General features: G+C 35.9%; 1 protein-coding gene across 1 annotated transcript in view; it reads right to left on the bottom strand.

Annotated features, from left to right (window-relative positions):
• TNKS (tankyrase) overlaps positions 1-16584 on the bottom strand; it is a 206950-nt gene that overhangs the window by 45107 nt on the left and 145259 nt on the right. The window contains exon 12 of the mRNA XM_002928843.4: positions 4277-4448. Coding sequence (XP_002928889.1) covers positions 4277-4448 — 172 coding nt within the window. The remainder of the gene's footprint in view (positions 1-4276; positions 4449-16584) is intronic.

Below are 16584 nucleotides of genomic sequence, written 5' to 3'. Positions count from 1 at the left end.
TTCCATAAAAGATAAACTGTGTTTATTTAGTCATGATAGTACTTAGCAGATAAAATGCTAAATTAAAGTGAGGAAAGAAGAGAGTATTTCATATGATGAAGTACATTTTTTTTCTTTAGAAGAGAGTTTACTATTTGTTAGTTTGTGGAACTGCGGAGGAAAGAAATCAGGTCTTGCTCATCTTCATGTTCCTTTTCACAGAGAACATTCAGAAAGCATTTGCTGAATTGGCTTCCATGCTATTTTATATTGGGGTCAGTTGTGTTTGGCCCATCATTGCTCTTTCTTTGGCTGCCTTTATCCTGTTTTTTCTTGTCTACTTGCCTCCATTCTTGCTGTGCATGCCATCACTGCATTTATGGGTGAGGAAGTCCGTTGGTATATTACGTCTCTGTGACAGTGATTTTGGTAGTTGGTAAAACTCACTGAAACATCCTTTGGAAATCCATAGGTAATATTTTTAGTTTATCATTTCAACAAAATAAAATGACATTTATGTATATGGAGTTAGACCTTTGGATATTTTCAGATTCCTGCATTTGAGGGATACAATTAATATGGCTAAATGTTTTAATTCTAAGAACTATTTGAAACTGGCACACTGATCTTGATGCAGGTTACTTGCAAAGGGTATAATTTTACAATCAAGCAAACATTTTCATGCAAATATAAGAATGCTTCCGAGAACTATGGAGAAATCCTTACTCCTAGTCAAAGAGCAGAAAGTAGTTATTTAAAGATATTGATTAATTACTATACAAATTATACAGTTTTGCATCCATTATGAATCCTGAACAGGCTTAGAACAGATTCATTTTTAGAAACAATGTGAACAAAGTATTAGCTGAAAGGATGTATGTACACCCCAGGAACTTTGTACAAAGAGATGCAGAATTAAAAGGAGGATATAAAAATGAAGTTAAAAGGGAACATAAGTAAAAGAAGAGTAGCTAATATGCAAAGTACTATCTTAGTAAAAAGTGTAAGAAAAGTACTACATAGGTAAAAAGTGTAAGAAAAAATTCAGAAAGTTTTAATCTTATAAATTCTTTTATAAGCACACTGGCTTTTGCAGAGTATGAAATTAAAGATTTCATCTCAAGTCAAAGGTTAAAGATGAGCTTCTGATTTTTTCTCTAATTCTATTATGGCTCACCAGAATTAAAAAGAAAAGAAAGGAAAGGAGAGGAGAGGGGAGGGGAGGGGAGGGAAAGGAGCCCCAAACCTAAAGTTTCAAAGACTGAAGGCAGTTTGTTGTTATTATTACTATTATTTTTTAATCCCCTTAGACTGGCTGTTTACTGGACTGGCAATAGGTCATAGTGGCTTCTTTCAATGTGCAAATGCAAATGGGGATTTCAGTGTTTAATTTAGCTATTATAAATCCCCCAAATACTTACCTCTATAAAGGATCAGGTAAAAGTAATGGGATAACCATATTGGAATGTACAGTCAGAGTTATTTCATGCCAAAGTCTAGCCTAAAATTGCTGTTTAAAAAAACTGTCCGTGATGCTGGAAATATTCTTTATCTGTGCTAATATAGTAGCCACTAGTCATATGTGGACAGAGCAGGTATAGAGAAAGCAGGTCTGGAGAAAAAAGTCAAATCTTCTGACAGAATGTTTTAAAATGCTGGTTTATAAAAGTTGCTATCTGACATTAATTTTGACATAAATCCTGCCAACAGTTCACAACTCAAACTCTTTAAACTACTGGCAACTACTGACTTGGGAGTTGGAAGCCCAGGTCTCAAAAAGTAGATATTAAACCTGGTATCAACAGGTGTATTTAAATGTTTCAGAACATAACTCCAATAACTTAGTATATATCCTATATGACTGATGCATTCTTTCGGGGAGTTACTACACATATAACCTGGAATGGTTGAGTACATGTGGGTATAGTCAAAAAGTTTAGCTGGTACATGGTTCTCAGACTATAGATATACAAGTTTCTCACAGAAATACTAGTTTTAAAAATTACATCCTTTTCCAAACAAAAAATAATTCCTATTTTCAAAACCTTTCCTAGGGCAAGATTTTACCATATGATTCTACCATCTATATTATTTTTCCAGATCAATAAAGAATATTAAGAATTAAACCAAAAAGTTCTGGCATGTCCTACGTTATGCATTTAATTACCTGTATAATGTTTTATCTTCCAAACAAACTTTTAAGAAGAATTATCAAAATAATTGAATAAAATATTTCATTTGTGATTTAGTATTTAATTTTATCTTTTACCAGAAGTCATATATTCTAATTACACTGATTTAGAAGACATTTAAAAAGCATTAATGGATCTAATCTGCTTAAATTATTCAATCTTTTCTTTTCCATTTTGTCAATTATCTCTAAAATTATGCATAATATTATCAGAAATTTTGATGTGATAGCTATCTATTTGCCCGATTTATGATTACAACTTATAAAATCTAACTTAAAATTCAGCACTAAATGGTTCTTGGCAAAAGTGTAAGAGAAATTTAGAATGTTTTAACGAAAATCACACCTTTTAGAAATTATAATAGAATTTACTGAGAAGGCAGAAAGAGTTCCTAGTCAAAGCATGATAATCTTCTTTAAGTAAATGTTCTATTGCTCCATAGAAACAGGAAGTTAAATGAAATCATGTTTTTCATAGTTCAAGCTTGCAATCCTATTAATAGCAAATTTCATTCCTTTAGATCTTTTTAGTTTTGGTAGTAAAGGTGTCCTAGAGAGGGCTTACTTCAAATGTCTCACAATCACCATCTAAGACTAAAGTAGAAACGACACTAACACTATCTACGAATGAACTAGCATGAGGAAAGTAAATCCAATTAATCGCTTTTAAAATGCGGCACAGATACTCTTACGAGGCTGGTTAATTCTGATTCAGCTCTAACAATACATATGAGCTCCACAAGCCTAGAAAGTTCCCTATTTCGGAATATAGTTGTGACTCTCAACTGTGCTGTACTTTTGGGGGGCCCTTCAGAAATTTGTGGGGTTTATTTTTGTCTTCTATAGTGTCATTTTATCCAAGCTATTACTATTACAATAATTATAAATTATTTTACTGTAAATTACTGTCATTTTCCCTTTATATTATAATTAGGACATTTAATTTGGGGTTTTTGGAAGGTATCTGTACAGTTAGGTCACATTATCTATAAATTTCATTTCTAGATAAGAAAAGGGGATATTATAAAATATGCACTATGACAAGCGGGGCACTGTGTCTGATGGAGTAAAGAAATCCTGGGTTATAGGCAGAAGAGAGTAACTAGGACTTCAGATTCCTAGTTTGTAGCCTTCCTTCTCCATTTTATTCTTCCAGTTTGTTATGTCATTCTACAGCAGATATAACTCAAAGACAAAATGAAAGGGATGGGAAACAAGAGTCAATTATACCAAATTAATTTTGTATCTAGCTCACCATTTTTCAATAGCTAGACTGTGTTATTTCCTCTAATTTGGGGGCTTGGGAAACTAATCAACTTTCATATCAGTTTCATGTTTAATCTCCCTCAATAAATTAAATAGTTAAAATATCTTAATGCTGTACTACGTAGGCACTAATATTCAATAAGATTTTATAATTGTATTTAAGATAGAAAAAAACAAGATAATCTCCTAACGGTGCAATGAAGTTAAGAAATACAAAAAAGCAGATCAGACTTTCACATATGTAAGAACAATTAATTAAAGATCACTACCAGATGAATGATTTCTTATTTTCTCTATTTGACAGATTTTAGAGCTGCCATAATTCCGCACTGTTTATGTGAGCTTTACGTCACCTTTGATCATAACACCCATGAGTCAGGTTTTCAATTTAAAACTGAAAAAAAAAAGAGAGTATATGCCTCCTTCTCATGACACCAAAAAGGTTGACTGGGAGGGCCTCAGGCTAAACAGCAAGCAAGGAAGGGTATGAAAAATACTCAGGCAAAGAAAGCATTCCAAAGAGCTACTGAAAACGAGTGGTGCCAAGTTTGTTTATATCTGTGGACATGAAATGGGGAGCGAAGAACGTACTGCTTCTTTCTTTCCTTCTTCTTTTTTTTTTTTTTTTAGATTTTATTTATTTATTTGACAGAGAGAGAGATGGCCAGCGAGAGAGGGAACACAAGCAGGGGGAGTGGGAGAGGAAAAAGCAGGCTCCCAGCAGAGGAGCCCGATGTGGGGCTCGATCCCAGGACCCTGGGATCATGCCCTAAGCCGAAGGCAGATGCCTAACGACTGAGCCACCCAGGCGCCCCGTACTGCTTATTTCTTTTAACTCACCGCTTAGAATCTGCTGCACAGCTTCGTTCCCCATCTGTGCCGCTGTGAAGCCTTGCAGGGAGATGATGGAAGGGTCTGAGCCGTAACTCAGCAGCAGGCGGCAGGTCTGCAGGTGACCCGCGAGGGCAGCTCTGTGCAATGCAGTCTGACCAAGGGTGTCCAGTGCATTCATCTGAAAAATCATTGGGTGGGCACAGAGAACTTAGTATCTACTTGTTCCATATTACACCCTAGCAAATAAATTCTTATGAGAAAAATAAACTGTCAGAAGTATTTTGAAAAATGCCAGACTCTTTACTATTAACTTTTGGTTACTGCTTCTGAAAAAACATGTTTCTTACTTATCCTTCTCTTACCGCTTTATTGAAAACTACAACATAATCATCCCTGCGTTGAATGACCGCCTTCCTGTCCATCTTCCACTCCCTGCCACTCCCCTCAACAACTAGAATGTAAGGTCTCTGAGGGCTGGGACTCCGACGTGCACCACCCACCACATCCAAGATGTACATGAAATACTTTTGGATGAATGGGTTTTACCACACTTGCTCCCATAATATAAAGACAACAGAATATGTAAGCAAAGACAGTCCAAGCAGTTAATTACATTTCTTTTCTAATTTTCGTAATTTTAATAGCATGCCCTCATTACTAAGCTGAATTACTAATGTCTGAATTACTAACACATTTAACCCTCCCAAACAAGATTAAAATTTTCAAATGTTTCATTTTTAAAACTTTGAAGAGTTATAAAGAAGAATGATTTAGCTAGTTTTAAGACTGTTTAAGATAACATTCAACTTTGGGATGAGCGCATAATTTGATCCAGGATGCCCTGGCAAATACTTTCAATTCCAATCAGACCAAAGTCCATGTTCATTGTACATACTGATTCTTTCAGAGAAGCCCTTCTTTCTGCCTTTCTGGATTATGAAATCCAGTGCAAGTCTCATCTTTCTTAAGCAGTCTTGATTACTTGAAGGCTTGATGATTATTGCCTTTCTGAATATCCATGTCAAGTTAGTACTATCTTACAAATTTTAACACGGGGCTAGTTTTTGTTACGGCTATTGAGATTATGGATTGTATTATATAGGTTTTCTAAGTTTTCTAGAAAGCTCCTCTTCAGGGCAAATAGTAAATTCTCAAATATATGCTAGCAGATTATTCTAAGCATTTGTGCATACCCACCAAATACAAGATTAAGGAAAGAAAAGATTTAAGACGATTGATTTCCATGTCTCCAGTCTCATCATTTTGAGTAAGGCTGTCATACTCGTTCAGGCAAGGGTTCATCTAAATTCTTAATGGTGTTTCACAAAATTTGCCATGACATACTGACGTATTTAATTGGATCTCATTTGCCAGCAGAAAAGCGATTGTTTATACATAGTCAACATAAAAGCAGAGCCGTTAGCATGTATTGCTGGGAAACATAAGCTACCAAACTAAACTTCTTGACTTTACAGTTCTTTGTTGCCTCACCACAAGAGAAAAACTTAACATTGGGAACATTCTAATCGTTAACATTTTTCTGGAAATTTGATAAGAAACCCACTAAATTATTTCATCGTAGTGACAGAAATCCTCAGTACAGCTTGGTAAGTCATGGGAACATGGTTTGAGAATGACTACTTCAAAATACAGATGTTACCAAGTTATTTTTCAGCTCAAACTCGGTGACTCTTCAGTGCCTTCAAATCAACTTGAACTCCTCAGCATGTCATTTAAGACCATCTGTAGTTTATTTTTATACTATCTTCCTTTCTACTATATTTTTTCATCACAATATGATAGGCTTGCTATACTCCAGCTTTATCAGATTACAGAGGAACCCCATTTTATGAAGGTGTTAGTTTCAAAAGTCATTGCAAAAGGTAAAATCTGCCTTTGGTCAACATTATCCTTGCAAATACCTTAGCAATATAATGGTAGAGACAGATACAAGGTTTCTTAGTAAATTCAACACTCGCCAGTTTTATCTACAATGTGTTAGCAGATCAACTGAACACCAAAGACATAAAGCATCTTTAAACAATAAAAACACACTATGTGTAAGGAGAGGTTATCTCGATACACATGCATGGTGAAACTGAGCACAATACAGAAAACAGCAGATTCCCTCTGTGTCTCTTACTCTGGGGCGTGCACTCATGGAGCAAATCTGGGCAAAAATCACCACTCACCAATATTATTTACATTAACTTTCCTCGTTCCTCCCTACTCTCGGTTTTGGAGGGGTGGTCCTGAATGCAGCTCCACTGATACGTTCTCATTTCTCTACTGAGCTATTACTCTCTGTTTCACACTCCTTACCCTCATATATAGCTGTCAAAATCAGAACTAAGTTGTTTACCTCCTAAAAAGTCTCGTAAGGAAGGGATGCAACTAATATTTACTATGCACTTACTAATATTAGGCTCTGTGCTCGACGCTATATGTAAGTTGTAAGCTATTTAAAAGCAGAAATTATAACTTAATCTTAAATGTAATTCTTCCTCTCTCACCTCTCCACCCCCAGAAATATAACGTCTAGGACAGCTTGGAGCTATGTGAATAGCTTATGTGAATAAGTGAAAAAAAAAGAATAATGTATAAATCATTCTTTGAGTTCATTTATAAAATGATTTTCTTGTTTGACTGAAAAAAGTTCCAACCATTTGATGAGGACTGATTGATAATACCAGAAAGTTAAAACCTTGAACATATACTGAAGCTTTATGTCCTCATCCCTGTTTACGTATATAGGGCATTTACTCATTTCCATAGGTGGGCATTATATTCTAGTATTTTAGAAAACTATTTCTTAGATAAAGTACAAGACAGACCAGTGTAACAAAAAATTCTTTGCTTTAGAAAATGTATATAGTTTTATGAAGCACTGTGAGCAGTCATCAGCGGTATTTAACAGAAGCACTCATTCCATGGAAACAAGTAAAATAACAAAACTAGAACAATTTGGTGATACTTTGTACAACCCAGAGAATGAACAAGAATGGATGCCAGGGAAAATGTTAAACAGACATTCAACAAGGGTTTTTGGGAGGATTATTCCTCATGAGAAGCAAATGTCCAGTTTCTCAGATTCCCTCATTTCAGGACTCTAGGCTTGTCCTTCTCCGGTCTAAAGATGACCGTGGCAGCTCTATGCCATCAACTCCATACTCCAAGGCCAAAAAGGATGTTTTACACATCTACTGTAAAAAAAGAAGAAATCTTTCCTAGTGGACATCCTATGGCTAGGGCCAAAAATGCCTCCCAAACCGAGGCCCACACCAGCCACAAGCAAGAATAAGATTACCAAAACTGTTTCAGACTCAGCTTCTGGGAGGCTCCCAAATCAACCAAAGAGGGTTCCCTAGAGGAAGCTGGCAAGCTATGATCCGTGGGTTAATTCCAACCAGCTGACTATTTTGTACTGCTTGCAAGCAAGAATGATTTTTGTATTTTTAAATGACTGCATTAAAAATGGCTATGAAAGTACCAACAAAGCCGAAAATATTTACTATCTGGACTTTCAAGAACATGTTTGCTGATTCCCATTCTGAACAAAGAAGAAAGGGAGCAATGATTGCTGGATGGGAAACCGGCTGTCTGTTGGAGCCATTACTGATCTTTAAAATGATTCAAAATTGAAAACAAAAATTAAGGTCCCTAGCTTCCTCTTATATTTAACTTTATCAACATTCTAATGCTCTGTCTTTGTTTATTCTTTTATCACCCGATCATGGCATACAATCAGGGCTCTCTACAAAGTGGTCAATCCATTCTTTTTCCCTTCACATATGTATTCTGAAGTGGTTCAAGGCAATGAAGTCCAAAATGCATGTGCCTTCCAAGGTATGTGATAAATTTGTTTTTAGGGGGCAGCAGTAACTAGTTTATAGGACTACAGGTCAATCCCCGTTCCCTGATTTTTTAAGTGTGTCATGTGGCAGGTTTTGCACTGCTGCTCTAATTCAGTTTCACAATGAAAAAGGGTGATATTTTGGAGCTAGTGTAATTGTATTTCATTGTGATCCCAGAGGGTCATAGGGAACTCTAATTGTTTAATGGTTTCCACAGGTTTGGATTTGTTACTCTACCACCATTCCATAAGTTACATAAATGGGAACTGATAGTAATTCACTTTATTGATGGAGAAATATAGGCGATCAAATGACTTGGGCATGTTATCCACAAAATCTATAATTGAAAGCACTGAATAAAAGGGCCAACTAAAGCCCGTGACACCTGAAAGTCATGACAATATTGTTTTTTTTTGTCCTCTTGGCTTTGGCAGTTTTGACTCACACATCGACAATTCTTCACTCAGTCAAAAAACAGGCTTAACAACATTTAAATATTCTTTATTATGTAAGAATTAAACTTCTAAAAAAAAGAAATAAACCGAAAAATAGTCTAGTACTATACATATAATTAAGCACTTAAATGGTCATTCAAGCTGAGATAACCAAATAAATGAGACTGCCACTCACAAGGATTCTTCTAAGAACTTTCAAATAGCTATCCATACATATATATACACACACATATATACATATACATACATATGTACTGCTCTCCATAAGTTTGTTTTTAACCTCAAAAAATGACAGATTTTATACATATACCATCATTATTATTCATATTTTAAGGAGATACAATTTTAATTCTTAATTTATATATATATATATGCTTTTATATATATATTAATAAATAATCTGGAGTCACCAATATACATACTTCTGGAAGAAAATACCGAGTGTTACATCCATTTTTCTGACCAAGTCTTCCTTAGACCCGGTCTTCTCTATTCCTCTCCATCACAATCTCTACCAGAAGGATATGATAGAGGATGTCATCAAAGATTCTTATCATTCAGCTAAGGAGATTATTTTCACCAAAGTACAGAAACTGCCTCAAATAAGAAAAATGCTACATATGATGTGTGGTAATGTGTGCATAGGACTGGCTTGAGAAGATATCAGAAGAACATATCTGGCAGTTTTAGAGACAAAACATATTCCCCTTTCCCCCCTGTATCTAGAGAGAGAAACCTGAGGTATGCATGTTTTTCTATTTCTATCTGAGTAGTAATAAATGATTTTCCTACAGAGGGGTAATCAGATAAATGATATAAAACCACAATGGCATCTGGCCTGAAATATACAGGATATAAAAGTATGATTCAAACATGCCAAAACAATCCTGGAAACCAGCATCCTGTAAGGAAATGGCTGAGGGGAATCTCAATATTCGGAATCAGTGTGAATTGCCTAGTCTCAAAGTGTTAACCTCGAGACTGAGTTCATCTCTCCCCTACACTTAAAGCTATCATTGTCCATATCACTCATTTGGTAATTAATCACAAACTGTTCTGTGATATTTCTGTAATTCATCATCTATTGTTAACTCACAGCGTAATTCTATTTTAGCTGTTGAACATGGGTATATCTCAATCTAAACTGGATTTCAAGTAACCTTGGAGTTGAACACAGTCTCTGTATTCCTTTAGCTAGAACGACAATGTACTTTCCCCCTAAGCCAGGCCACTTTGAAAGTGAAAGTGAAGAGTAAAAAAAAAATGACAGGCATTAATAAAGGTGCAAGAAAGGTGTAAAAGATAGGAATCTGAAATAGGTCTATGTCCTGGTAGACAGACTATAACCTAGGGAACAGGTGGCAGGCATATTATAACCCTCTTAGCTTGAAGGCAAGAAATATCTTACTATCATCCCTTTTAACAAAAATCTTAAAAAGCTAATTTTGTTGAGTACTGCTAAATCACTATGCCAGATATTATGCACATAACTTGAGTCTACATTTCTGTAATAGGCTTTCTAGGAGACATATCTCCTCAAGATTTTCATTATATTCTCCTTTTCAGTACCTACTGGACTCACTAATTGTAACTTCTGACTAACTCCTTTGCCTTCCTGATTGAGTCATTATTTAAAATCTATTATTTGTATTTTGCCAATTTCTATGTATCTAATCCCTGAACATTCCTAGCTGAAATCCTACTCTCTTCATGAAATTTCTCTAATCTCTCCCCTGGCCTGTTACTACCAGTAGAAGTAACTATTTTCTGAATATCAGTCTATCTGTATTTCTCTTACATATATCACTTTCCAATTTATACAATAGCTATTTGCAAGTTGACTGTATTGGATAAGATTATTATTACTAGATTTTAAGTCCCTTAAAAGAAGACTCTTGATCAAATTCAAACTTATTCAAACAAACACCTCCTAGTAACCTCTTGATCAAATTCAAACTTATTCAAGCAAACACCTCCTAGTAACAAGTAAAATCAATGCCTTGTATAAGCGGGTGTTCAAAAATGGTTGGTAAGTGAATGGTTCATGAGATTGGTAAATTCTGGTGATAAAGGATATTATTTTCTTCATATTAGTGTGTATACTGAGAAAACATTAGACTACTAAAATATTCTCGTAAAAAAAAAGATTTATTTGAGAGAAAGAGCATGAGCACACATGTGTGCATGGGAGGGAGGGAAAGGAGAAGACAGAAAGAGAGAATCTCAAGCAGACTCCCCTCTGAGCAAGGAGCCTGACACAGGGCTTGATCCCACCACCCTGAGATCATGACCTGAGCCTAAATCAAGAGTCGGACACTTAAGTGACTGAGCTATCTAGGCACCCAACTATTAAAATATTCTCTAACCAAAAAAATATGCATTCTTCTTTCCCTAGAAATTTGAAGGGGAAAAAAAAGTTAAATGCCAATGTTGACAAAATTGTTTAATACTGAAAATAACAGACTTATTTTATCTGTGTTAAGAGTATAATTTAATTTGATTTTAAAGTTTTTACAGATATATACAGAGCATTGTTATCCATAGGTGGGATGGACATAGTTAAAGCCTCTCCTGTGAAGGATGAAATAGACAAAAGGATCACAATTTAATTCTTAACTAAAATTCTGATACGCTAATCAAGATTTCACTTTAAGAGGTTTTCTTTCTTTTTTAAAAAGATTTATTTATTTTAGAGAGAGAGAGAGAGAGAGCAAGTGAGCACAAGTGGGGGGGAGGGACAGAGGGAGAGAGAATCTCAAGCATACTCCCTGCTGAGCATGGAGCCCAATGCAGGGCTCGATTCCACAACCCTGAGATCATGACCTCAGCCAAAACCAAGAGTCGGATGCTTAACCGACTGAGCCATCCAGGCACCCCACTTGAAAAGGTTTTTGATCCCTTAATGTGTTGTGAACCCATTATGGAGTATAGAATTTGTCTAAGAAGTTAAATTTCAATATAATTTAAAAGACATGAAACTAGACTGTTTACTAGCTGAACTCAAACTTATTAAAAGGGCACTCACCTTCTCACATACCCTAACTGTCTGAGAAATAGCTCTCTGAGCATACCTGATTAGACTAGTGGGAGCCGATCCAATGTCTGCAGTGCGCACAAACCGAAGCCTCATTCAGATTCTCCCCTTCTCATCCCTGAGACTCAGGAGACGTAGCTGCAGGTGGTATATTTCTAAGCCAAAGACCCATAAAGTAGGGGCTGCAAAGCCCATATTTAGGCCATAGAGAAGTAAAACAAACATATAGTCTATAAAAAGAAGAATGAAACAGATGAACAAAGACCAACAAAGAAAAGAAACCCAACAACTGCAGAAAGAGAGACAGATAGAGGATGCAGTCAAGGTACCCAATGGTTCACAAATTCCCTGTTCTAGTCTTTTGTGAATCTCAGCTACAATTCCCATAGATTATTCCTATGGGATAACAATATGGGTTCTCTCAGGAAAGTAGCAGGCACATTATTTATGTAAGTATAAAACAGATTCCATTTATCCTGAGTCTAGATTCAACTGATCTGTTACTGGTAACTAAAATGTCTCTGAGACAATGGCCCCTTTGTTCTTTATGCTGACATGCTGAAACTGCCGGTATTTGAACTCTTAAGAGGTAACTTAAAATCCATAGCTTTTTTTTTTTTTTTTTAGATTTTATTTATTTATTTGACAGATAGAGATAGTGAGAGAGGGAACATAAGCAAGGGGAATGTGAGAGGGAGAAGCAGGCCTCCCGCCGAGCAGGGGGCCCAATGCAGGGCTCGGTCCCAGGACCGCGGGATAATGACCCGAGCCGAAGGCAGACACTCAACGGCTGAGCCACCCAGGTGCCCTAAATCGATAGCTTTGAATGCATTTTATCTAACATCTTTGGGCTATAGAAACTGCTTATCAATCCACCTCTAGAAAAGCATTAATCAAATCCTTATAACGAGCTAACACATTTCCCCAAAGTGAGCAAAGACTCTTCATCACTTCTCAATGTGAGAAATAAGCCCATTTAATGCCAATTACTATTGACACAATTTCTTCTTAAATATAAATAAATCTGTCAAATTAAGACAAATGATCAATCAAAAGAAATTTCTCCATGTTCCACATATTTAACAGATGCTCAAGTAATGACAAAATAGCAGTGCTTTTATATATGAAGAAAAGCACTTCTGAATTAAACCTTTCATTTTTAGGTGTAATAATACCTATGCAACTGGGACTTAAATTCCACTTAATGATAGCAGACAAAGCAGTAGCAGTGAATGCCAGGGTAGCTAACAGTAAGAAAAAAACCTGCCATACGAAGGATAAAATCTTCATGTCTCTCCTATTTAGGACTTACAGCAATCTTGCAAAGCTAGGGGTTGAGAGAGATAATTTTTTTAGAAACAGAAATTTACTCCACTATAATTATGAAGTAGATTTTTTCAAATGAGTTGGCTAATGCCCACATTTTCTTATAACCCTCCTTTCTTTACTAGCCGTTTGCTTTCTATCCTTTTTCTGAACATGGCCCGCTTGCCCCTCCAGATTCCTATCTATCCTCCACCCTACTCTGTGTCCTGGGAAACTCACTTATATGGATCCTATCAATGAGCTCTTTTGGTCTTTTAAGTTCTTGCTACATTTTGCTAATGGGAGGCCATGGCAGGTGACCAGTGGGGAGCAGGAGTGTGAGGGGTAGGGGTTAAATACACCCTCTCTCTAAGGCAACTTAAGTGCTGTCAGGGGCCTTCTCCAAATAGCTGTCTTCTGCTTCCCAGGGACCTCTCCCTTTCCTTACCCCTTCAGGCCCAAAGATGATAATGTCTCCCCACTTGCTGCTATCCCTTGCTCATATCCTTAAATCTTGCCCACCTTTGTATAATTCCTTTATTACCCACTTTGTGCTGTTTATTGCCAAGACCCTAATGAATATAATTCTCTACTCTTATACCTTTGGAACACCCCTTCAAAAGCTGTCAAAGTCTTTACACAAAAATTGCCCAGTTAAATGGCATTGCCTACCTTGATTTCTTCTTGCAGCACCGATCACCTGTTCCTTCTTCATACTCCTATTATACTCAATAGACATGTGATAGACCTGTCAGTTTTCTCTTCTCATGGCTGCTCTTTAAAAAACATAATCTGCAAAGGTCCTTTCCTTAACTCTCAACCCATCTCTCCATATTTTCTCTACCAGGACCTTGCAACATGTGATCACTGTATTGATGGATTTCCAAAAGATCTCTCTAATCCTAGACTGTCTTTCATACTCTAGTGCTGTATTTTCAACCACTAGTGTTATCTACATGTCCCTATATCATATCAGCTCTAAGTACAAAATTATCAAGGCATAGGAAACCAGTATTTCTTTCTAGCTTTCTCACTTCCCCGAACCAACCACCAGTTTCTAAGTCCATTCTAACACCCTATTCATTTCCATATATATAATTATTCCTTCATAAATGGCTTTCATCTTTCCCTTCCTTCTTCATTGCTAATGCCACTAAATTGGATTCAGGATTAGCTTCAAGTTTGGTAGTTGCATAAACTTTCAAAATAGTATCTTCCACAGTATCTAGCCCACAGTCTTAATCATTTTGCATTTCAGTATTTGTAGTGGATCAAAACAAATTATGAAGGAACTGGTTTATAAGTCTTATATAAAAATTAAGATAATTAAGGGAAATATGCAATATATGTTTGGAAAGACAAACATGGAAAACATACAAAGCTCATATTTACAAGTAACCAAAGTATTGCTTATATGCCGGGTATTAAACTACATACTTATATATACATAGCTCATTTAATTTTTACACACACATGCGCACACACACACAAATACTTATAGAGGAGGTATCAACACCCATATATCACTGATGAGTCAGTTAAGGTTCCAGGAAATTAAGTTCAAGTTCACAAAACTAGAAAATGGAGGAATGTAAACTGAAAAGTATGTCTGCCTAAGTTATATTCACAATATGTTTAGTTGAACATGTATAGTGAAACTGAACTTTATCATCAAGCTTTGAGCAAAAGAATGTTTTGGCTTATGTAAATATTACTAAGTTCTGTCTAAGAAAAACAAATTAGTTAATGGTATTAGATCTCCCTATCAACTTCTCTGCCTTTTCTGATTTACTAGCCTTAGCTAGGAACTTGACATGAGGAAGGACAGGAGGCAGGATGGTGGAAACAGTATAAGAGGGCTGAGTCCTAATTCAAGCCCCTCGTTTAGAAGGTGCTTTTAGAATCAAATGGAAAGCGTAAGTTGTCCAAAAATCAAACTGAAACCATGAGTTCTCCAGAAAGAACACTAAGCAAGCAAACACTGGGGCTCAACAGTAAGTAGCTAAGCTGGGTTTTTACAGTTAATTTTTACTAACACATTAGCCACCAGATAAACCAACCCTGAAGGACAGCAGCCTGCCTGGAACCAGGGAGTTTAAGTGTATGGGAGGATGGCAATTGGTATTTATTGGTTCATAATCTTGATTAGATATGATTTTTTTCTATTTTAAAGTCCCTAACAGCAGTTCTCGATTTTAGATGAACTGTAGTGGAAGGACTAGGGATGGTGAACTATCTGAAAGTCATTCTCTATCACTGACAGGGAGTTTAAAATTACGCGTCCTTCCCTGACGGATAGAGACATTATCGATGAGAATGTACTGCGAACACGAAGCACAGAAAAAGATTGAGAACCACAGACCTCGAGTAATGCTGACTGGGATAGCTTATAAAATAACGTTATTTTTCACTGAGACTTCATGAAACAAAATGACTCATGGGAGACAACAAATAGGCATTTTCCAAAAATGAAGGGCATTGTTCATGGTTTTTCAAGAACATTATAAATGCTATAAGCTATTTTTAAAAATAGGTCAATGAAAAACATATAATGTTCTTAAGTATAGCAGAGAGCCCACTTAGCTTACTATTTTCTGCTTGACAGAGCAACAAGACTTTATTTATATAACAATGCCCTAGACGTACCCTCAAAATAGGTAATAAATCTATAGAACTCTGTTCCCTTTTGTTCCAGTTCACCTCAACTTTTTAATATAAAAACACCCAAAGGTCCTTTTAAAGCAAGAATATCCAAATTTTTGTATCATGAACTTTACGAGTGAAAAAATGTTTTGAGAACCCTTTCAATAAATATATGTGCTCATCTGTAAATTGTAACAAACAGTGCTATACTAATACATAATAGATACATGTAAAGCTTACATAAAAAGAGAATTATAAAGGGTGGGAAAGAGATGAAACAATTAAAAATTTAAAATTTTTTTTTTTTTTAAAGATTTTATTTATTCATTTGACAGAGATAGAGACAGCCAGTGAGAGAGGGAACACAAGCAGGGGGAGTGGGAGAGGAAGAAGCAGGCTCACAGCAGAGGAGCCTGATGTGGGGCTCGATCCCATATCGCTGGGATCACGCCCTGAGCCGAAGGCAGACGCTTAACCGCTGTGCCACCCAGGCGCCCCTTAAAAAATATTTTAATCACTAATTTACAAAATATCTTTTGCCTCGATTTAAAAAAAAAAAAACCTTAAAAAAATGTTATAAAAAATTGTGAGGTAGATTTCAGTGTGATTCTAAGTTCACTTTCAATAGCTTGTCCTATTGACCACATTAGCTCAAAAGATGTGACTGAGACATGTAGAGCCACTGGAGAAAGTGCATTGTTAGCAATACCTACTAAATAAGATGTGTATTTTTAATGTAATTTACTAATTATGCTACGGTTTTAATTGAAATTCTGCTAGTCAAATTGCATCTTTCTTGATGTTTTCTTATAGGTTCAAAAACCACCCAAACACAAATTAAGAAAGATTTTAAAACAGGTTAGAAAATTCTGTTTTCAAGTTTTTTAATTATATGTAGATAAAACAGCGTGGTGATACATTTACATCATTTTTGGGCAAAAAAAATTCACAAAACAGTGGACATTTCTAAAAATCTACTCTCAAATGTCCTCTTCATTTTTTAAAGTTTCTTTAAAAATGCAG

This window comes from Ailuropoda melanoleuca, chromosome 18 (genome assembly GCF_002007445.2).
Source record: "Ailuropoda melanoleuca isolate Jingjing chromosome 18, ASM200744v2, whole genome shotgun sequence".
Taxonomy (NCBI): Eukaryota; Metazoa; Chordata; class Mammalia; order Carnivora; family Ursidae; genus Ailuropoda; species Ailuropoda melanoleuca.
This window is presented reverse-complemented; position numbering and strand designations above follow the sequence as displayed.